The sequence below is a fragment of the Musa acuminata genome, chromosome BXJ1-10, assembly GCF_036884655.1.
Source record: "Musa acuminata AAA Group cultivar baxijiao chromosome BXJ1-10, Cavendish_Baxijiao_AAA, whole genome shotgun sequence".
Lineage (NCBI taxonomy): Eukaryota > Viridiplantae > Streptophyta > Magnoliopsida > Zingiberales > Musaceae > Musa > Musa acuminata.
In genome coordinates, this window is record NC_088336.1 from 24,498,917 (window position 1) to 24,520,946 (window position 22,030).

The 22,030-nt window shown below is 38.6% G+C and overlaps 4 protein-coding genes across 8 annotated transcripts; 2 read left to right on the forward strand and 2 right to left on the reverse strand.

Annotated features, from left to right (window-relative positions):
* Positions 1-140: 140 nt before the first annotated feature.
* Positions 141-4,205, reverse strand: LOC135595647 (protein CfxQ homolog). 3 transcript variants are annotated; one of them, XM_065086892.1, is made up of 8 exons: positions 4,002-4,205; positions 2,777-2,887; positions 2,575-2,673; positions 2,320-2,430; positions 1,931-2,234; positions 1,296-1,435; positions 777-983; positions 141-698 (listed from the first exon to the last, which is right to left on the reverse strand). In XM_065086892.1, exons 1-8 carry the CDS (start codon positions 4,137-4,139, stop codon positions 450-452), a joined length of 1,359 nt encoding a protein of 452 aa, XP_064942964.1. In that variant the 5' UTR covers positions 4,140-4,205; the 3' UTR covers positions 141-449. The 3 variants fall into 3 exon arrangements, with proteins under 3 accessions (XP_064942964.1, XP_064942963.1, XP_064942965.1); XM_065086891.1 differs by having other exon boundaries at positions 141-983; positions 4,002-4,204; XM_065086893.1 differs by having other exon boundaries at positions 141-983; positions 2,601-2,673; positions 4,002-4,169.
* A 1,577-nt stretch (positions 4,206-5,782) lies between these two features.
* Positions 5,783-7,730, forward strand: LOC135594784 (proline-rich receptor-like protein kinase PERK1). Its single transcript, XM_065085293.1, has 8 exons — positions 5,783-5,819; positions 5,865-6,266; positions 6,367-6,453; positions 6,528-6,598; positions 6,824-6,900; positions 6,993-7,137; positions 7,219-7,380; positions 7,491-7,730. Exons 1-8 carry the CDS (start codon positions 5,783-5,785, stop codon positions 7,728-7,730), a joined length of 1,221 nt encoding a protein of 406 aa, XP_064941365.1.
* A 338-nt stretch (positions 7,731-8,068) lies between these two features.
* Positions 8,069-12,454, forward strand: LOC104000805 (pentatricopeptide repeat-containing protein At5g25630). 2 transcript variants are annotated; one of them, XM_009422938.3, is made up of 5 exons: positions 8,081-8,276; positions 8,951-9,091; positions 10,342-10,554; positions 10,630-11,247; positions 11,334-12,454. In XM_009422938.3, exons 2-5 carry the CDS (start codon positions 8,978-8,980, stop codon positions 12,198-12,200), a joined length of 1,812 nt encoding a protein of 603 aa, XP_009421213.2. In that variant the 5' UTR covers positions 8,081-8,276; positions 8,951-8,977; the 3' UTR covers positions 12,201-12,454. The 2 variants fall into 2 exon arrangements, with proteins under 2 accessions (XP_009421212.2, XP_009421213.2); XM_009422937.3 differs by having other exon boundaries at positions 8,069-8,276; positions 10,342-11,247.
* A 478-nt stretch (positions 12,455-12,932) lies between these two features.
* On the reverse strand, positions 12,933-21,878 carry LOC135595651 (protein disulfide isomerase-like 1-5). 2 transcript variants are annotated; one of them, XM_065086905.1, is made up of 12 exons: positions 21,051-21,872; positions 20,188-20,317; positions 18,744-18,909; positions 18,021-18,139; positions 16,478-16,558; positions 16,326-16,412; positions 15,503-15,574; positions 15,334-15,402; positions 14,364-14,441; positions 14,088-14,222; positions 13,323-13,376; positions 12,933-13,238 (listed from the first exon to the last, which is right to left on the reverse strand). In XM_065086905.1, the coding sequence occupies exons 1-12, from the start codon at positions 21,560-21,562 to the stop codon at positions 13,119-13,121; spliced, it is 1,623 nt and encodes a 540-aa protein (XP_064942977.1). In that variant the 5' UTR covers positions 21,563-21,872; the 3' UTR covers positions 12,933-13,118. The 2 variants fall into 2 exon arrangements, with proteins under 2 accessions (XP_064942977.1, XP_064942978.1); XM_065086906.1 differs by lacking the exon at positions 14,088-14,222 and having other exon boundaries at positions 21,051-21,878.
* Between the last annotated feature and the right edge of the window lie 152 nt (positions 21,879-22,030).

Here is a 22,030-nt window from a genome sequence, read left to right on the forward strand (position 1 = left end):
TACATTTAGGTTGATGCCAAGAAACAACATTTATTTTCATGGTTTCTGATGTTAATTGCTAAGGAACACATTGAATTCATCAGCAAATGCCAAGCTGGTTTTATGGAACATAAATGAATCTACTATTACAATGTGCAACATTTGAATAATCAGATCAGGAGAAACAACATTTATTTTCATGATTTCTGAGGTTAATTGCTAAGGAACACATTGACTTCACCAATAAATGTCAAGCTGGTTTGATGGAACATAAATGAACCTACTATTACAATGAACTTTATCTAATACAACATGAACTTTACTTCCTCACTGTAGAGGAAGGAATACATCAATGAAAGAAATCATGTCTAATGAACTCTGATAGTGAGCTCAACTCTTGCAATTTAACAACCTGCTATTCTTGGGGCTGACTACAAGAAAGAGAGTTCTAAGTCATCACTAGACCATTGCTAAGAAAGCAGTCTAAGGCCTGCCATTAAATCCTCCATTGTTATCGTCACTAAACCATCAGTGTCACTGCAATCAAAATCGAGTCGAAGATCCAAATTTTCACGAGCATTTGCAAGCAATGGGTCTATGAGACCCCCATTCATCTCTCTCCTCTGCTTCTCCGTGGTCTCTCTATCGATCAGTTTCGCAACAGCCTCAACGCTACAAGTTGGGTGGAGATTGAATCCATGGAGTAAGCTATTCTGATCCTGGTGATTCATTTTAATATGCAGAATTTGAGCAAGTTCAGTTGTGCTGAAGTCATCGAAGTAAAAATACTTGGTTACCCTTCTACGGAAACCTTCGTTTGATTCTATCACTCGTTTCATTGGCTCAGAATATCCAGCAAAAATCACCACCACCTTACCGCTGTCCATCACAGACATTATTTCTTCTAGTGCCTCTAAGCCATAGTCCTTGTCATCTGCTTTTTGCATTGGAATCAATCTGTAGGCTTCGTCGACGAAAAGAATTCCTCCCTCTGCTTCATTTATCTGGGACAAATAATTAATGCCACATTAGGATGTTTGATATAACAAGTTTTTAACATCTCACAGCCACTGAAATAATGCAAGAAAATCATATTTCAACAAACTCTATAGACATTTAAACAAATAACAGGCTACCAGCCAAAATTGTGATAAGCAATATATAGTGTATGGTGCAAATGGAGGGTCCATAAAAGTAAAGAGAAGCAACTCAAGGATTTTCTAGTGCATCTACAACAAAAATCTAACATTTCTTGATGTTGGGTACATAGCCCTGAAGCAGATATCTCTTGCAAAATAAGATATGTACATGTATACCTTGCGCCTTGTCTTTGGTCCAGTGTGACCCACAAATTCGCCAACTAGGTCAGTCCTTTGCACTTCTGTTACATTATCAGTAGGTAGAATGCCTACCATGTGGAGGAGTTTACCAAGAACTCCGGCGACCATAGTTTTACCTAAAATATCATGAACATTCTAAAAATTGATTCATTCAAATCCCAAAAAAATGCAAGGAGCATGGAAGAACAACTGAAGAGAATATTGTGCAGAAAACTTTATTAAGCCTCGATTAGATGCTACCACTAACATGTAACTATAAGAAATTTCTGCAAAAATCCAAGATCAGAATTTCGAAGTATGAGTAGTCAACACAATCAAATGCATATACTTCCCCACTAAATAAGTGTTATGTTCAAGACAAATGAGAATAAGTGTTATGTTTAAGACAAACGAGATCTTGGTATCCTTTTTCTTAATAACCTATAGAACCCCATTTGAGCTAAAATTCACAACAAAGTTACAAGCAAAGGTCAATCTGATAACCAAATTGAAAAAGATAAACTCAATCAGAAGCCTTCAGTGCAGCATACCAATTTCTTGCCAACCTGGAAAATTGCATCACATGTTTTGCAATTTGTGAACAAGAGCCCATCATGTATAGTATCAAATACCTGTTCCAGGATTACCAAGGAAGGCCATATGAGGAGGCCTTCTTGGAGCTATACTTAATCCCAATGCTCGTCGCTTCTCATCAAAAAGCATACCCCTAGCCCATCTACGCAGTTGCATTTTGAGTTCCTGCAATCCCACAACATTTGAAATAGCTGCTTCAAACTCGGCCATTTTTGCTTTTGCCTCACTGCATGACTCAATTGCTTTGCGCTTTCTTTGCTCCTCTATATGCCGAAAAAGGAGTCCTTGAAGTTTCTCATTGCCAGCACCTTCTGAGAGATGACTTAAAGGGGTCATTCCCTCCTATGGTACAAAGAGTATAGTTAGATGTCTCTCTCAAAATGCTCTTTCAAGCTAATCTGATAATGCTACATTAATTAAAGCATACATTATCTTTGACACTACAATCGGCATTGTAATCTAGCAGTGTGCTCACTGTAATGCAATCTTCTGCTCGTAGTGCATGCCAAACAGCCAAATGTAGTGGAGTCATTCCATTCTACAAATAACATGGCAATAAAATAAATGTAAGAGAATGTCAAAGCACAAGGTGTGAATCAGACACATTGCAATGTGATAAACTATAAAGCTTTGCAGTCCATATTTGGGTAACAAAAAGGGCAATTCTCTTTAAAGGACTTGCATTGGCTTTTGCCTCAAGAGAAGCACCATGTGTGAGAAGTAGCCTTGCTGATTCGCTGCAACCATTTTTTGCTGCCATGTGCAGCGGTGTTTCACCATACTGCAAACAGTACACACCAATTCCAGTTAATAAAGCATTAGTTGGGATTTGGGAGGGCAATCTACTTAATACAGATAAGAACATATCATTTCTCTCAGCCTACCATGTTCTTTGCCTCCAACTCAACTTTCTCTGGGCGCTTCCATTCAAGCAGGAACTTGACGATACTGGTATTGTTGTATCCAGCAGCCACATGAAGCGGTGTTTGTGCCATCTACATCAATGGTAAATCTATTAAACATCTTGTTGCAAAAAGAAAGAAAAGTATATAATGAAACCAAAGGTTTGACAAGATCTAAACTAAGTACATCTAACTACAGGAGCAATCTGAATATCACAAATGGCACCAAAAAGGTTAAGTACCATGGCATGGGAAAGAAAAAAGTAAAAGATAAAAAAGAGTCCACGGCCAAAAGTTCATTGATCTAAGAAATGCATATGGTGCCAAAAGTGGTTCCGAATGCTTAAGGTTCCTATTTTGACGAATCAATGTCAGGAAAGGTGCAAATCATCTGAGATTGTAATTAATGGTTTTGAAAAGATATCATATAGACAGTAGCAGTAGGCAGAGGTTAAGACTTCTACCGACAAAAATTCTCTCCCAAGTCAATGATGAATATTGTTTGGAAAAATCATCCACAAAATCCAAATTGCAAACATAAATGTTTCACAATAGAAGATCCCTTTGATTTTGAGCACCTAAAACCAAATTTCATGGAAGATAAAACAGATGGCAGAATAAGAAGGTAACAGAGACAAATTTCTTTTTTCTTTTTTACCCTGGAAAAACCTCGCAAGAGAAGAAATTTCTTCCGCTACTACCTAACTGAGATCATTGACAACGGTTTCAACAACTATAAAAAGAAAGATACTTTCAAATGCAAGTATGTTTCTCGAAAAGAAATGAAGAAGGCAACAAATTTCTGGAGGAGACCTCACAAAGAAAATGCAATTTCCTTAGATCGGGTAAAATAAAGAGAAATATACATGAAAGAGGTAGAAGTATGAATCACACTAAAACCAAATCATTAAAGAAATTGCTAAAAAAAAATAGAGATTAAAGGGAGCTTAAGAACGTCAAAGTGAACCGACAAATTCCTAATGGGCATTACAAATATCTATATCCTATTTGATAATATAAAATCTTGATGAAAAGCGAGAAAAATGAGGAGCGCGACACAATCGAAGACCAAAACGAGTCGGTCGAAAGCAACGGATCTGCCGAAACAAAGAAGAGAGGAGAAGGATTTGTACGACAAGTCAACCGAGAACGACGAGATCGGAACGGGAAATGCTGAAAGTGACGAGGAGGAGAGTCAAGGGCCTACGACGGCGTTCCTCGCATTGAGGAGCGACGGGTTCTCCTGGAGCCGCCTCTGTAGGCCGAGGAGGTCTCCGGCCTGGGCGCAACCGTGGATGGTGGCCGCCCTGGCAGATCTCGACCGTTGATCGTGGTTCCCCGGCATCCCTTCTCCCGCCTCCTCCTCCTCCTCCCTCTTTCCCTCTCGCTACCACCTTTTCTACCACACGGAGCAAGCAGAGAGAGGAGACTGCTTTCTCTACCCTCCGTTTGTTGGGACCCACCACAACAACTGGAAATGAGCATAAAACTGTAGTTATTTTCGTGCAAGACGATGTATACATCGTAGTTATGTATGTCCTCGGACATGGGAGCATCATCATCATTCATACTTCCATCAATACCATCATATCATAAGCTTGGAGTCTTGATATCATGATAAATATAAATATTTGTCATTAAGATTCGGACGATCAAAATGTGCGTCATGAAAATAATTTCTCTGTACACGTAATAGAATACATTATAATATTCTCAAACGACGTCGGTGAAGCGAGTGATGTCGTTAATTTCCCGTAATGGCTTCCTCCGTGGGAGAAAGATTGCATCAATAAACAGTATGATTTCAGTATATTATATATGCGTTCCTTTCATAGACTTATGAGATTTTCTTAAATTAATTGCTTGATTTCATAAGCAAATTCCATGAAATCACTTCAAGTGTTCAAGGAACTATTCCTCCCTAATACCAGAGGAATGTGGTTAGAGTATAACATCAAATGTCTCTATCTATCTATGCCAAGAACTCTTCTACAAGTATAATGTATTGCTTGTGTAAAAGTATAGAAGCTGTATTGATGTGTATATCGCGAATGATGTCTCTAATAATCTTCCTTGATGTGGCCTTTGGCGGACATGAAGGGATGGAATCATCCTAATGAACAAACTAAATAGAATGTTTTTGTTTGATGAAATCAAAGCTATAACTCAGTCAAATGCTCAGTTCTTGCTTGCTCGGAACAATTCCAAAGATGATGCTTACTGAGAACCGATAAAAAATCGATGCTTGTTACCTTTATATCAGGGTGAGTCGGTCTGCTTGCATCTCGCAAGCTCAACATGTCAATTGCACTTCCACCCACGATTTCTTCACCACCACCCCCCACGAAGCACCCAACAGCGGCGACGCCACTGCAGCCATTACCTCCACCGTCATCCTCGTCTCCCACTCGCCAAAGCCAAGGCTTTGATGCCGTTCTCAATCCTTCCGCTTCGTCTCGACGGCTGGCAGAAGGTGTAGCGCCTGCAAATGCACCCGCAGTCCCACCGACGATAGTCGTGCCAGCTCCAATTTCACCACCGCCGCGGCCGCCTCCGTCGCCGCCGCCTTCTCTACCACCGCCGCCGCAAACTCAGCGTTCTTCGTTGGCTCCATCACCGCATGTATATATTGCAGCGCCTGCTCCTTCTTTCTGGCCGCCACCTGCGGGGTCATCGAGTTCAAGCTCTACAGGGCTGGCAGTAGGTTTATCAGTCGGTTTGTCGGTAGTTTTGCTGCTTCTCGGCATACTTTACTACTTCTATCACAAAAGAAAGGGACGTCAGATTGCCCAACCTGCTGCAGCTTCAGAGAAACGTTCGAACCTCTCTTGCATGCAAATCCTGTGCACTTCCTTCTTACCTTCTAAGATAACAAAGACCAATTAGCTTATCTTTCTTATGTGTCTTTAAGCATATACTTTGAATTTTATGATAGTAATATTATAGATACAATTTTACCATATAAATAAGGTTTGAATAATCAATGAAATGAACAAGAAAAAGAATCAAAGATATCTGCTTGGATGTCAACTCTGCAGTTGACCCTTATGTTCACTCACTAAACTGCCAGATGACACCGCCGCAGGAGAGGATCGTGGCACACAGAGGCCACCAAACTCGAGTCAAGGATCCGAACATCCATCAACTCCGCAGCAGCTCACCATCCAAGCTGGTTTCAGCTATGAAGAACTGGCAGTCGCCACGAATTTCTTCTCCGATGCCGATTTCCTCGGGGAAGGTGGCTTCGGGTGCGTGTACAAGGGGATACTTAGGAATGGCCAAGAAGTTGCCGTCAAGCAATTAAAGCCAGATAGCAGACAGGGAGACCATGAGTTCCAGGCAGAAGTCCAGATAATTAGTCGTCTGCATCACAAGCACCTCGTTTCTTTGAAGGGTTGCTGCATTTCCGGCGCCAAGAGGCTACTGGTGTTTGAATATGTTCCTAATAACACTCTAGAGTTCCATCTGCACGGTAATGCTCTCAGTTGCGCAGAAGGGAGTTGCGTGCTGTACTTTAGTTCCAATGAAATTGGCATTGGTGAAAAGAAATACTTTCTATATCGTGTTTGTAGGAAGAGGTCAACCACCCATGGATTGGCCGACAAGACTAAGAGTTGCTTTGGGATCAGCAAGAGGACTGACATATTTGCATGAGGACTGTAAGAATACTTCTCCCTCTGCTCATTTCATCTTCTTGGCTATATTTTTCTATTAATAAATGCAATATACGCAGGCCAACCCAAAATAATCCATCGTGACATCAAAGCAGCAAATATACTTCTCGATCATAACTTTGAAGCAAAGGTAGTATGTCTATACTTCTTTATGGTTTAACTGTACTCGGAAGTTGCTAAATATGATTGTTCAAAGAAAGATGATATATGTTCTAAGCAAGCTCAAGAAGATAGTTCAGCTAGATCCAAAGAACCAGATCTTAATCAACATACCCAGTATAAAGATCTCTCGAGCATAAAATTTATACCCAGTATAAAATGAAGAAGATTACGAAGAGTGTGGCATTTATGACAGGTTGCAGATTTCGGGCTGGCAAAGTTTTTCTTGGATACCAAAACCCATATTTCAACTCGCGTGATTGGAACATTTGGGTAAGAATAGCATGAACCCATCTCTAAGCTTATCTCTTGCACAGGGAATTCACCAAGTCAACTCACAGTTCTTGCTGACGCACTGGCCACAGGTATCTGGCGCCGGAATACGCTTCTACTGGCAGATTAACTGATAAGTCTGATGTTTTCTCCTTTGGAGTGCTGCTGCTGGAGCTGATCACAGGAAGACCGCCAATTTTTTTGATTCGGTCGATCGAAGAAAGCTTAGTTGATTGGGTGAGTTCGATATCGAACACCATTCCAAGGCTTTTGAACTGAGATTCCAAATCATTTTTCCACACATTCTTCGTCTTGCAGGCAAGACCTTTGTTGACTCAAGCATTGAACGATGGCGAGTATGACGCCTTTCTTGATCTGAGGCTGAGGAAGAAGTATGCTCACAATGAGATGGGTCGAATGGTGGCTTGTGCTGCCGTTTGTGTGCGCCACTCAGCGCGACGTCGGCCGCGAATGAGTCAGGCGAGTATGAAGAACCTGTGTTTTCTTCATGGCTGATGACTGTTTCTGAAGACAACTTAGGCTTAGATCATGTGATCCAACTCTTACCTCGTTGATCGAAACATACTCAGATCGTTCGTGCTTTAGAAGGACTTGTATCAATTGAGGATCTCAGTGAAGGAGCAACACCTGGCCATAGCACTCTTTACAGTTATGGCCAGCAGCACTATATGGACATGAGAAGACCAAAGAACACTTTGACAAGTCACTACAATGCTGACAGCGAGTACAGTGCAACCACCACTAGCGAGTATGATATGTACTCATCTGGCACAGCCAGTGAAGGCCGAGAGAAAGGTAGCTCAACTTAGAGTTGTCAGTTGCTTGTAAGCTATCATGAAGCTTCTTCCTTTTCCTATTTGTGCGAGCACAATAATCAATATAAATGATGACACGTAATAATGTAAATAATTCTTGAGAATGCCTACGTAATCATGTGATCAAAGTACGTGGACGCGATGTTGACCGCAACGCCAATTGCGAGATCGGGTTTGGATCAAATGCGTAATTCGGATCAGATAGTGACCCAATCCGCTCAAATTGGCTCTTTTCTTCCATCACATTCGACACCGTCCCACCTCCCTCAATTCTCAGCCCTTGGTGTGGATTTGTGGATAAGAGGGCTGCTACAAAAGGGTGCGGTTTGTGCGAGGCAACACAAGGTGAGGCGGGCAACTGAACCCAATCGATCGGAGCGCCTCTCCTCGCTCCACGCCTTCACTCTCCTCTGCGCCTCAGGATGGTCGCAGAAGGAAAGTAGGAGTTCCTTCTTCGTCAGAACCAGACTCTACTTCCTCGACTCGTCTTTCCTTCCTCAGCCCCGGCACACCTGAGAACTCAATATGGATGGCGAAATGGTATTTTGATAGGTTCTTACGGCGTTTCCGGTGCCGTCGTAGCCTTGTTTGAATGAAAATTTCATGTTGGTGGTCTGTCGTTACCTTGTACTCGATTTATTTGCCGCAAAATTTGATCTTTGTTCCTCTTGAATTCTAGTTAATTTGGGAAACAGAGATTATTGTCTTATTTGTTACCTTCCTCGAGATTGTTTGTGTTCATGGTGATTTTGGTTGCGGCGATTTTTGCTCTATTCTATCCCTGTTGGGTTTCTTAGAATATGCAAACGGATCGTATGTTCGACATATTTGACAGTGTGGCATTAAGATGAAATTTGTAAGTCCTTCCGCGATCCGGAATGAAATGTTTCTTAATGTGATTAGTTCATTTAAATTTCTGCTTGTTAGAAGAGTAACACTATTTGCTCATTGACGTTGCTTGTCGTCTCTTAAAGCTCTGTCCCTAACAGAGCAAGCATCATCTCTCCATTGTGGTGTCAGCTGCAAGAATGTGTTTATTTGTTTTCGAAGTTCCTTATATATTTTTTTCATCTTCAGTGTGGATGTGGTATGATATAAGTAATTTTGTGTATACATATGTTCTTTCCTCCACATGTAATCAGATTTTTAATTTTCAACATTATTTATCTAATCCTAAATGGTATAATAAATGGAACTCACCATGGTATTTGCAGTTTAAGAATCTTTAGAGAGACCAGGCAATGAAGCTTGTGGCAGGATGTTACATGGGGAGTGCTCTCTTAGATGCTTCAGCTAAGAATCTTGACAAACAAAGAATGAAACAAGAACAGTTGTTTGATGGCTTGCCTTCCAAGGTACTCCTCAACTTTCTCCTGCACACCGTTGCAGTTATACTTAGTCACTTTCTTCACTAGTAATAGCATAATACTCAGTTATACTCGGGTACTATGTTGCCATTTTATATATCATTGTAACTTTGGAGACGTACTAAGCTTTTAATCCTTCAGTTCTGTGTCCTCTACTCTGCAGTTGTTGTCAGCAAGTGCTATCCCCTTTTCTATGTTTTTATACACACGGTGGCTAGACTCCCAAGGCATTTCATGTTACTGAACTAGAACACTCATGATCGATCCATTTAATCTCTGTTTACAGCAAATGCAGTAATTTTACTTATGTTTCAGATGGTTTTCCACAGTCAAATCTCTTTTACATTCTTAAGATATAAAAAGCTTTACGAGCAAAAGTGAACCATCACAGCACAAGCCATGCAGATATGAATCTCAAGCATATAGTTCAGGTTATACGTTGACCTAGGTCAACACAAGAGATTGAATATCTTGGCTGGGACCTGATCTGACAAGGCCACCAACCAGTGGGGCCAGATTAATCAGGTTTTCCAAGTCAAACATGGAAGCCTAGATATTTTAACTGTGAGAACGAAGCTTGTGATAGGATGGGTTGTGGTTCTATACATGATTGATACAGGGCCGAGCAAAGAGAAATGTGGTGCATGCATGCATGAGCCAGACCAGATTAAGAGAGAGGTACCCATTTGTCTCAAGGCTCTATTCTGGAGGGAAAAGCCAAATACTAAAGTACTAGCAATAGCAGTCAAATTGCAAGAGCAAGGAGAGAACAATGTTCTTGTTCTCCGATGTTCCCTGGTGAGAGATGAGTGTGAGTAGCAGAATGGAGCACCTAGTGTTGCAAATTTAAGAGATAGGATATTCCAATGAGGAAAGGAAAAGAAGGACAATCTTCTTTTGGTAGCCTGTGGCATGAAATCTTCACCACCAACTATCACCATGTGATGAATCAGTGGGGACAATAATTAATGAAGTTTCAGCTATGATGTGTAATTTAATGTGTAAAGAAATTCATTTTTAACTATCATCTTTACAATCTCTTTGTAAAACCTCATTTCTCAAAAATGCCTTGATCATAAATATATTCTACTATCACCTTTGGATAATAAGATCTGTAAGACAATGATTTTTTTGTTACATATTGTTTCATATGAAATACTATTATGTATGAGCAACATAATTTCTTTGTTCCCAACAAAATTCTATATAGCTTAAAGTTTTCTCCTTTAATATAACAGGAAAGTCGCAGATGGGACACAAATGGACGGCCAATTTCAAGTTCTTCCCACTATGAGAAGCATCAAATGTGTGCTATCTGCTTAAAAGGAAACAGTTGTCGAACAGTTCGTACACGAACAAAGCAGATGGGTACTCTAATTGGTGAAAATAAACCTCATGAAGCGCAAACATTGTTTGATTGCTTGGTAGAAGAGGGCCATAAACCTTCTTTGGTAACATATACAACTCTGTTAACTTCTCTGACAGATCAGCGAAAGTTTAAGTCCATTCCTTCACTTATCTCTCAGGTAGAAAACAGTGGCTTGAAACCCGACTCAATTTTCTTCAATGCCATTATAAATGCATTTTGCGAAGCTGGAAAGATCAATGAGGCTATCAAAATCTTCTGGAAGATGAAGGAAAGTGGATGTAGACCAACAACCAGCACTTTCAACACTCTTATAAAAGGATATGGCATCATAGGCAAGCCTGAAGAATCACAAACTCTTTTGGATATGATGTCTCGTGAGGAAAATGCAAGACCTAGTCAGAAAACATACAATATACTCATCAAAGCATGGTGCGATAAGCAAAATCTGACTGAAGCTTGGAATGTAGTTCATAAGATGCATGCCTCTGGCATTCAGCCTGATGTTGTTACCTATAACACCATCGCAAGAGCTTATACCAAAAATGGAGAAACAAAGAGAGCTGAAGAGCTAATTTTGGAGATGCAGATGAGGTTGCGTCCGAATGAACGCACTTGGGTCATTATTCTTGGTGGCTATTGTAAAGAAGGAAATATGAAAGATGCATTGAGGTGTGTGAATGAAATGAAGGCTGTTGGTATTAGGCCAAATATTGTTGTTTTCAATACTTTGATCAAAGGATTTTTAGATAACCAGGACATGGCTGGGTCAGATGAAGTGAGTAAGAGCATTTATTTCCATAACCTTTCTTTTGTTACAGATTCTCTCAGTAAATAAATTGACATAGACTTTTAATTGAGCAGGTTTTGGCATTAATGGAAGAACTTGGGGTCAGGCCAGATCTTGTAACATATAGCCACCAAATGAATGCTTGGAGTGCAATGGGACTCATGACAAGATGCATGGAAGTCTTCAATAAGATGGTTGAAGCAGGTATCAAACCAGATGCTCAAGTATATAGTATACTTGCTAAAGGTTATGTTCGGGCACGGGAACCTGCTAAAGCTGAGGCCCTTCTGGTGACTATGAATGAACTGGGAATCCAGGCAAATGTTGTGACCTTCACAACAATCATCAGTGGTTGGTGCAGTGCAGCAAGCATGGAAAATGCAATGAGAGTCTATTCGATGATGTCTGAGTCTGGTGTTTCCCCTAATATCAAGACCTTTGAAACACTTATATGGGGATATGGTGAATTGAAACAACCATGGAAAGCAGAAGAACTGCTACAAACAATGAAAGAAACTGGAGTAAGGCCTAGGAAAAACTGCATTCGCCTGGTTGCCGAAGCCTGGAGAGCTGTTGGGCTGCAGAATGAAGCAAATAGAGTACTGGATTCTATAAACGATAGTCATAGAAGCTCTCAACCAGATGATTCATGTATTCTTTTGGAGCGAACAGATGAAGTTAATCAAGGACAAGTTTATGGTTCAATGAACTCAAACCTGCTACGAGCAACCAATGGTTCAGCAACCCATGGGATTAGAAAGGGGCAACGATGTACTGAACCGAGTTCTGCGACCATCCAAATTGCCACTAAATCAGCATTAATCAGCCCCTCCTTCAGATTTGGAGTTAAGAGCCCAGTCATGTGCTGGAAACAATCCCTGCTACAACCCGGAATTTATGGCCAGGTTATGAATTCATGCAGGGCTGTGTTCCTACAGTGAGGAAAGCAGATTCATGCTGTCAAGAGCTGGAAGTCTTCAGTTTTAGTCATTGAGGTATGATGCAAATTGATGAAGGAAGCTATTATCAAGACCATTGTTTAGGAGGAAAGCAACAAGAGATTCTGTGAATTCCGAATCTTAGATTCTCCAAATTTCTTTGATTATTATCATGATGTAATATCTTTCAGTACAGAAGAAACTCTTATCTTCATTAATCAAATTGTGCCTATCGTTCTCATCGTGTCTGGATACCAGCATTTTGTGCTTTCTATCAAATAATTGTTCTTTCATGCAGCATGAGAAAATTTTCTATCAAACCACATTAGAAGCTGCGCATGTTAGATTGAAGGTAAATACTCGAAGTCAGCAATGTACAATAAAGCTTTTTGCTTGCTTCATCCAAATAGAACGCCTGTTTACTTTGTCTTCTGGCAACGCATCACCTTTGTGATTGATTATGTGCTGCTTATAGTCTCTTTCTCCCACCGTCTTCTTCCCGCTGCTCTAATGAATTGTGCTTCTTTAACAGCCATTTTAGTAGTTCTGTTGCTGCTGCAGGTTTCTGAAAACTCTGTTGTCATGGGTGATAACTGTAGCAACAGTTAAGCTATCAAAGATGCCAATCGTTTTCACCGATTGTTAATTAAGCCTCTCCATTACTACGTTGCTCGGAAAATTCAGTCACTCTTTCAGGGCCATTTACCAACAAAAGCAGTAATAAGTCAATATCAATTTCATGAAAAGGCATTCCACATTATGCAGATCAACAGATATGTTTACAAGTCTGTATAAGTCAGGTCCCATTTTTGTCATTGTCGGGGAGAAAAAAAAAAGATGAAGAATACATCACGTACTGATTAGTTTACAATCAAAGCCTCTGGTGAAAGCACTATTCAAAATTTGGATAATTAGCATGTATTATAGTTCATCTTTCTTGTTGTGATCACTATCGGTGATTCCTCTGCCATCGTCAGATCTAATATTCTTGTTGATGAAGGCTATCAATTCCTTCAAGCTCGATTTCTTGGAAACTTTAATCTGTAAAACAAGACGTATTTAGGATAAATACAGAAACCAGTGGCAATCAGAAAAAAGAAAGTGGTCGTGATTGGCTGTACTCACAGGATTTGACTTGTCTCGAGCAGGATAGAATAGAAGTGTTGGGTAGTTGTTTATCTGCAGTATAACAGTAAACCATTGTTAGAATAGCTAAGATAACATACCAATGAATAGCAGAATTTTCTTGCTACGAGCAAAATATATGAATCCCATCTAGTACAAATTTGTTAAGCATGTCCTTGAGCTCATTACTTTTACATGTTTCCATGAACAAAGACATGACCACATTTTATAGTATCAAACAATCACACGATGGTGACCCGGTACATAGCTTAAATTTACAAGCCAGGAAGTTATTTAGATGAGTCAAGCACAATATAACTAACAACGACAAGCTATCATGTCCCGAGTATTACTCAAAGAGTGACTACATAGAATTTTTCCTACTATTGAGCTCCACGAAATGCAATATCACTATCAAGTTAAAGGCGCTCAAGATCAATACAATTGCATATATAGATCAAGAGATATTCCTCCAGAGAACTTTACCGTGAATTCGGCTTAGCACCACTCACTAATAATTTTCTAAGACAAAAATCCAAAATTTGATTTGTTTTTGGTTATTTTGATCAAATTATCAACTTAAATGAAGTGGCGTCAATGCTCTTTATGGAAAGAGAATAAATGTCAAAATTCATTCACTCTTCTAAAATCAGTAGAGGTCGAGGTCATAATCTTTTTTTAAAAATAATAGAAAAAGCAATTACCAACAATTCACCTTTTTATTTTAAGAGTTATTTATTATTGTCCTCAATATAAATACCATACCTGCAGCTTTGGATGCTCATTTGAAGAAGCATCTATTCTGGCAAATTTTAAATTCTCCAGCCCTTTAAAATGCTTGGCTAATTTTTCTATCTGCTTGCTTGTGGCCTCACAGTCAAAGCACCAGGGTGTATACACCTTTAGTTTAAAACAAAGTATTTTACGAGTCACATGCAGATAAAAATTTAACAAGCAACTAAAGAAGAAATGATAAAGCACCAACAAAAACATCTAGCTACAACATCATTTGCTAAATCAATGACCAAATAATCATCGTACCTCTAGAAATATATTTTCTGAACTGTCCAAGACAGAAGCATCGAAAGTCTTACCAACAACTTTCTCAATCAACCCTTTCTGCAATATTCATGAGAAAAAGAGAAAAGAATTCACATAATATGAGTAACAACAAAATTGTTCTGAATATTCATCTCAAATCAACAAATGGCAATGTGTAACAATATTCATCTCGTTGAAGCTTCACAATAATTGAAAAGAAAAATAGTTATATGATAAATTTAATTACTCATTTTACTTAGCAGTTATCATCCTAAAGATTACCTTAGTAGCAGTTGTAAACTTGGCAACAATGAATGTTAGGAATATCACCTATCTCTTGGTAGCCTGTATCCATAGTTATTAATGCTAAGCAGATATCAGCTATCACTGCCATCAAATATGATGATCACCAGTGTGGTGCCATCAATACTGGATCATGCAGTAGTGAACAGTCAAAATCATAAAGAAAAATTATAGAAGAATAAAAACAGCTGCATACAAAGCAACATTAACATTTCACAAAACTGAACACCAATTTCATTATACAATTGTAAATTACTTTCCAAACAATTAATCTCCAAGGAAGTCCTGTGCTGGAAAAACATCAACTATAAATCTGCACCTGGGGTCAATTAAATTGTACACTTAAGTGATGATCACGGATCATGAAGCTATTGTAACAAAATTTGTGTCTCATTAAGCTACTCAAAGATATCATGATGACAAAGATCTCTTTGCAATCAACATTGTCGTGTGCCCCATATTAACAATTAGAAAAACAGATATCATGGACATGTATCATGAGATATGAGATAATGAAAACCAATGATACATTTTATCATGGAGGCTGAGGGTGTAGGTGTAAAATTTTAACCAATAAATCATTAGCCAAGAGTAGCAAATCATTTTTTACCAGGTCATCACAACTTACACAAGTTATCAAACTAACACAATTTAATTGTGTACATACCTCATTTGGTATTGGTTCTGACTTGAAGTAGGGTGGCAAATAACCATGAAGCAGCCCAGAACAAAATTCCTGAAAATATATTAAAGAAAAACAACAATTCCAACCTACAACATTCCAACTATGGATGTTCGTTCATAATTTATGCAGAATTATGCTGAGTAAAACGTACTTCTAGGGTGTTCCTCGTGAGATCTGACTCCAACAAGTACTTGGAACCAATCCTATTATCAAATGCAGTTACCTGTGAATCAAAATAATAATATTATATAGAAAAAAAAAGATGACTACAAGACATGCCTAGATTCACATGAAAAGAGATAAAATACTGTAATAAAGTGGAGAAATGAATGAATAGATGACTGGACATTGTTCAACTGTATTTCACGAGATTTCAACTACAATGCCAAAAATAGATACTGAATTGTAACACACTGTGTATAGTCATAAAATAAAAAATTTAAGTCCTACTGTAAGCATCTAGGACACACGTTATGTGATTTTGAAGGGAGGAGGAAAATATTAAAAAATTGCAAAAGCAAGGGGGGAGACTCCAAAAGCATTCCAAAAGGAAAAGAACACAGTGAAAAGGCAACAGAAGAGAAGGAAATGAATTGGAAATCATATGTTTTAATGCATGTCTTGGTGGAACAAGATCAGATTGCAAACTTCAAGAATGCAAACCAGGAAACACTGAACATAATACTAAACCTGGAAAAGAAAACTCTTGATAATTTTTATTCATAAGATTCAGTTCTGTCTTGATAATTGCATTAGAATTTACATTTCTGCTTCAAACTAGATAAAAAACATTCATTCCTCCTCAAAACCATTAGAAACATAGAGTTCCAACTAAGCTGTTGAAACTATGAAAATTTATCCCATTCATAAAATGACTACCTGATCAATGGTTAAATGCTAGGAAATTACAAAGTTGTTTAGAAATAATGATGATAGAAAATAGAAATAACATAATAAATTACTAGCAAACTTACAATGGGCTTTTCAGCTTCAAGTCCATATAAAGTCAAAAATGGTTTTGCAAGATTGTCTTCAGCATTGTCTACATACACAAACATTATCTGCAAACAATCAAATGTCAGAAACTGCCTAAAAACAGTAGATAACTAAAAGCAGCAGGACTTACATTTGTCTTATAAGGCCTTGCAACATCTTGAAGAAGTGGGTAAAGATCCTTGAACTCATTGGCAGCTGCAAAGATAAAAACCTAAAAAGAAATTTGACTGAGGTTAACATTCTCAGACAAATACAATTGTACACATATGCAGACATATCTTCACTAACTAAAGAAAACCTGTAAAGGGCTGCATGAGCAAGTCTAGGAAAAAGCAAGGCCAGGCAGCATTTAGCTATTTATAGAGATGTCTTGTGGATACTTTAATGTGTGCATGTGATCATGCATTGTTTCTCATTTTTTATTATGCCCTTCTGTTCACTAGGATTTCTCTTTGCTTTTTCTTTTCGTATGAGACATGGTCCTAAGGGGAGTGGAAAATAGCTAAAGAGGGGCCATCTAAATATACAGGGAGCACGGATGCATTGGTGGGAACAAGTATAATTTCTTTTGTAAATGGAAAATTTTTCATAGGACCATCCTTCTTAAAAGAAATTAGATGCAAATCCAATGTTTTCAAGGAATTATATTCAAATGTAAATTCTACAAAGTTAGTAATGCCTCTCGGTACTTCCCTTTCGTCCTTATTATAGCCAAATTTCATACTTTTACTGTCATGAACAGACCCAATGGGAGAATTGGCCCATTAATTTGAGATGCCTAGAACAGGGTGACTAAAATGCTTAAATTGTGGCTATGGTGGTGTAGTTCTATATTGTAGTTGTGGCCGCTGCCACTGTGGCCTTTGTGACATTTTTAAGCCCTAAAATTCACACAACGTATGAGGTGATGCAATATAGCAGAATGAGAGTGATGCAGATGCATTAGCACCACAGTGGCCGATATTGTCAGCTGCAATTTAGCAACCCAAAGCAAGCATTTCAGCTTAATCCTCATTTCCTTGGTGCACACTAAGTCCAGTTCCATTCTTAGACAAAATGAGTTGGTTGGCCAAACTAAGTTGTCCCAAATATTTTATCCTAGAACTGATTGTTTTAACTTCGATGTATTTTACTCACTCATTTCATGACTTTTCACCTTCCAAACTTTTCTCACTTGTTTTACCTTTAGACAAAGGAACAATGTGGAGTATTGCTTTCTCCATTCATCAAGCGCATAACAACTTAACAGCCTTTGTGAGTTTGTTCCTCCTCGAGTACTTGACTTGTTTAATAGTATAGTTTCAATTTAATATTAGTGGTCCGCTTTAAACTCATGGTATCACAGTGGCATACACAACTACAATTGTCCTTAATACCCTCCATGGCACTGTCCTCAATGTGAATCATATATAAGATTGATAATGATGACATCATTACAATATTTTCATCTTTATCCAAAACCACGTTGCTCGACTGCCATATTCCAAAGAAATCAAATCTAAACAAGATAAGGGAACTCAGATTGTGCCTGAATCACAGATAGTTGGGCTTTGAGTGGAGTTTGTTGTCATTGTCATCTTTAATTTGCTTAATGTCAAATACACACATAGAGTTGTTAAGATTTATCACTTACATAAATAAGGAAAAAAATGCAACAATCAATTAGAGATAACCTGGAGTTTGATGGCGCTGGAATAGACTCTAGCCGAATTTAGTTCTGTCAATACAGTAACTAAAGGAAACTTATTATAATCTACAAATTGCAAGATCTTCTGTTCCTCAAAATTGTCCACTGCAAGAGCAAAAAGATACATCACTAGATTTTACTTTAATAAAATATTGTTATGGAACTTCATGGAGCAAAAGCAAGGTAAAGAAACTAAGAGCACCAACAATAAGCAGAATGAACAATACATAAGCTAACAACAGAAACATACAAAAAATAAAGGTTACCAAAATGCTAAATCAGGTGGTTATCAGAATGTGAACTGTTAAATATTCATGCTTCAGAAGGACTTAAAATATCTCTAAAATTAAAGTAAGTACGGTAGAATTAAACTCATCTAGAAGCAGAGACAAGCTTGTGGAAGATGAAACAGGTCCAGTCTGATGTTAAAGATAAGAAATCATCAAAATCATCAATGCTTTAATGAAAATAATGAAGTATAACTAAATAAAAGATCTAACCACCCTTAAATACTAATTAGCACTCATAACTCATGAAGAATATAAATCAAATCTCTAGTAGATACAACCTAGGAACTAATTTGACTGAAACACTAAGCTACTAAATCTGAGCTACATCACATCAAGACAAAAACAAACATATTTCTAAAACCTGAAGTAAATAACTTACCAAGAAGTAAATGCAAGAAGTAAATATAACACCAACTTACCAAATTTCTCATATCTCTCAGGTTCACTTTTAACAAGTCCGATGAACTTCTTTTCAGTTCCAACTTCTGGAAACAAAACCTTAGCTATGTTAATATCATTGGTTTCCACAAACTGGATTTCATTATCTGTAGTAGCTGCTTTTACAAACTCTACATGCTCAGGTCCCTGCAAAAGATAATCGACTTCAAATAGCAAAATTTGTGACAAAAGAGATAAATATGCTCTATGATCACAAAAATGCTTACTAATATATACATCAATTTTTAAGTTCCGAAGGCAGTGGAAATACACCCAACTGGGATAAAAAGGCAAGATTCACTATGATAAAAAAAAATGCTTGTTATACATCAGTAATGGCTATGCCCAGACTGGGAGAAAAATATTTCTAGAGGTACAGTCCTATAAGCCTAAGTGCAACCGGACCAGGAATTGCAAGCAAAGGTGTATAGAAAAAAAGAGAGCCACAAGGTTTCTTTATAAATCATACACATTTTTCTATGGGATCCTGTGTGTTTGGCCTTTCTGTAAACTAGACTTTGATAGGTTGTTGGGAAATCAATTAAGAGGTTAGGAGAGGCACAAGAGAAGGCCTTCTACCTATTACAACCTCGGCTATCTGATCCTTTGCCACCATGAGGTTCCAAGATGATGTGGGAGAACTCATTTAAAATGCCTGAAAATGGAAACTTGAAAAACTTATTTAATCTTAATTGCAACTTCCTTAATACCAGAAGGAAACATTTGCAGCTTTAGTGGTATATTAAGAAAATAAGGAAGTAACTAATTCCTTCTTTATTTGTTTCTTTTTCTGTAAAGTTTTGGACAAGCATTTATGACATAATCAAATAGATTTTTTGGAGGATATTTGCATATTATAAATTCCCCAATATTTTAGTGCAAAATTTGCAGTCCAGCAGAATCTTTTAGTTCCTCTACTTTTACTATTTATACTTTGTTTGAAGATTACAAAAGAAGAGCCTTAATCATGACTTTTAATTTTTTATTATAAAGGAATTTACTTTTAGAACATAAACCATTAAGTTGAGAGTTCTTCGTGTATGCTGTGCATCTGCATGATAATATTTCATGTGACGAGTGAATGACTTTCAAACTGCGGCTCATATAGTCATTATACCTTTATGAAAACATGTTTTAGTTCATTAATTGAAAGAACTAAATGCTTAGCTGGAACTGTATGAGATATAAAATATAAAAAGCAAAACTGGAAAAAATATTTTAGGTGTAGAGAAAATCCACAGCTAAAACCATCTCCAGTCTCCAATTACTTATGCTATATTCAATCATCGTAATACCCCTCTCATTTTGACTCAGACACTATATCATGCCTATAATGCTGGCTCTTCATCACTTGGGCTCTCGAGGTTATTTAGAACCTAAATTTATTTGGTTTATATATTTTAGTTGCATGAATATATCACATACTTCATATTTTTCGAAGAGACCAACGATAAATATCTGGTGCTGTCTCAGGAACTCCTCAGCATCATTTATAGAAGATAGCCTTATGACAGGTACACCAGTCTTTTTTCTTGCCCAAATCACAATCTCCTCCCTGAATATAGAAGAAGACAACGACCATTTTAAGTTAATGAAACAATTATTAAGCACAAGATTTAGATACTTCTTCAATGTAGAGCTACAACAAGTCTGACTTTGTTCAGCAACACTTCCGGAAACAAGAGAGCATAATTAAAATGTGAAACAAATCCAAATGAACTGGAGACTGTGAACGTATCAACTGCATTATGTATTGGGCACATTACATTATGACCTCTCACATCACCCTCTTAGATGGATAAAAAAGGACTACTAATGCGCAGAGAATGTTGCATTCTAAGATCATATGATTACATCAAATTCGGCAAAATCATCCAATCTTCCAGGAAAAAGTTTGGTAAAAAGTATGAAATGGACAAAATGAAGCAAAAAATCTTAATTATGTAAAGCTTATAACACAGTATGGAGAAGTGACAATCATAATCTATCAACGCAAAGAACTAGCAAATCAAGAGATTGGGCAGACTAAGGAGAGATCCAACAATCAAAATGTCAAGGAAAATAACAATGTCATTGAAAAACAACTCAGTCAAACACTTCAATTCTTCAGGACTACAAAGCAAGAACTAAATGTAGAAGATTCATAGTTGTCAACGCTCCCAGTGCTAAACCACATAAAGAACTAGAAGTATGTTTCCCTAATCTGCAGTAACTATCAAGAAAGAAAAGAAGGTAAGAAGATGATATCAAGAAAATAAAAGTAGAAAAAATTGTGAGATTATTTTTACTTCGTAAATCCACCCCTATAAGCCAGCGCGGTCCCGTTGGCGAACAGAAGTATCGTCGGGAAACCCTTAATTCCGAGAAGGGATGCAGCCTTGGCGTGCCTCTCGGCATCGAGTTTCGCCACCACGAGACTGCTCCCCATCTCCCTAAGCGTGGTCGCGGCCTCCGCGAACCGGGGCATCAGCTCGGCACTCCTGGGGCACCAGGGGGTGTAGCCGAGCAGGAGAACGGCCTCGTTGGAGTCGACCACTTTCTTGGCATTCTCATTGCTCAGCTCAAGAACGATCCTCTGGGCTCGGCGGAGGAGCTCGGCCTCCGACGACCTGCTAGAGGCGCCTCCACCGTCGCCGCCGCCGCCCTTCTGCTCCTCCTCTTCGTCAATCGCCAGGAGCTCTTCGAGCCCCTCAAGATCGTCGTCGGCGTCGTCAATTAGGGTTATGGAAGCAACAGAAAGACATCGGACCAGGAGAAAGAGAAGGAGAGTGACTCGCAAAACTCTCCAAGAAGTGGCCATGGCGGAAGGCGGATTGGAACCCAAAAAGGTCCCCTTTTTGCGCAATGATCTGGAGAACAAAGAGAAGGATCTGGTGAATGAAGCGACGGGGCACCCGAGCTTCGATCAAGATTTAAGATTTGAAGGGAGTTCGGAAGGAAAGATGCACCATTGACGGGGCTTTCAGATCGGAATGCAGAGGGCAATGAGATTTATAAGAGGGGAGAGAGGAATCGTGTTTCCTTTTTGTTTCCTTCTTTTATTATTCACAGTGAGATGCCGACGGCCGTCCTTGCCATGTGAAGAGTCTGGACGGGCATGCACTAAAGGACATGTCCTCAGAAATCTTGATGTGGTTGTAATCGATCCATCAAATGATCATCGTGACTGCAAAGCAGAGGCCGACATGTCACGTTGCTCTTCTATAAACAAGGAAGAATCAAAGCAGCGTAATTGGAATTGTTTCAGTGGCTGTGGAAGCTCCGCAAC

Bases quoted from the DNA above. Each gene is read 5' to 3' on its own strand.
- LOC135595647 (XM_065086891.1), bottom strand. From the start codon at position 4,139: ATGCCGGGGAACCACGATCAACGGTCGAGATCTGCCAGGGCGGCCACC. The intron at 2,674-2,776 runs GTAGGCTGAGAG...TACTGTTTGCAG, and splicing joins AGTTGGAGGCAAAGAACATG to TATGGTGAAACACCGCTGCA. The intron at 2,235-2,319 runs GTATGCTTTAAT...TTTGTACCATAG, and splicing joins ATTGTAGTGTCAAAGATAAT to GAGGGAATGACCCCTTTAAG.
- LOC135594784 (XM_065085293.1), top strand. From the start codon at position 5,783: ATGAACAAGAAAAAGAATCAAAGATATCTGCTTGGAT. The intron at 5,820-5,864 runs GTCAACTCTGCA...CTAAACTGCCAG, and splicing joins TCAAAGATATCTGCTTGGAT to ATGACACCGCCGCAGGAGAG. The intron at 7,138-7,218 runs GTGAGTTCGATA...TTCGTCTTGCAG, and splicing joins AAGAAAGCTTAGTTGATTGG to GCAAGACCTTTGTTGACTCA.
- LOC104000805 (XM_009422937.3), top strand. From the start codon at position 8,978: ATGAAGCTTGTGGCAGGATGTTACATGGGGAGTGCTCTCTTAGATGCT. The intron at 9,092-10,341 runs GTACTCCTCAAC...TTAATATAACAG, and splicing joins TTGATGGCTTGCCTTCCAAG to GAAAGTCGCAGATGGGACAC. The intron at 11,248-11,333 runs GTGAGTAAGAGC...TTAATTGAGCAG, and splicing joins ACATGGCTGGGTCAGATGAA to GTTTTGGCATTAATGGAAGA.
- LOC135595651 (XM_065086905.1), bottom strand. From the start codon at position 21,562: ATGGCCACTTCTTGGAGAGTTTTGCGAGTCACTCTCCTTCTCTTTCTC. The intron at 16,413-16,477 runs GTAAGTCCTGCT...GATTGTTTGCAG, and splicing joins CAAGGCCTTATAAGACAAAT to ATAATGTTTGTGTATGTAGA. The intron at 14,223-14,363 runs GTACGATGATTA...TTTAAACTAAAG, and splicing joins CAGAAAATATATTTCTAGAG to GTGTATACACCCTGGTGCTT.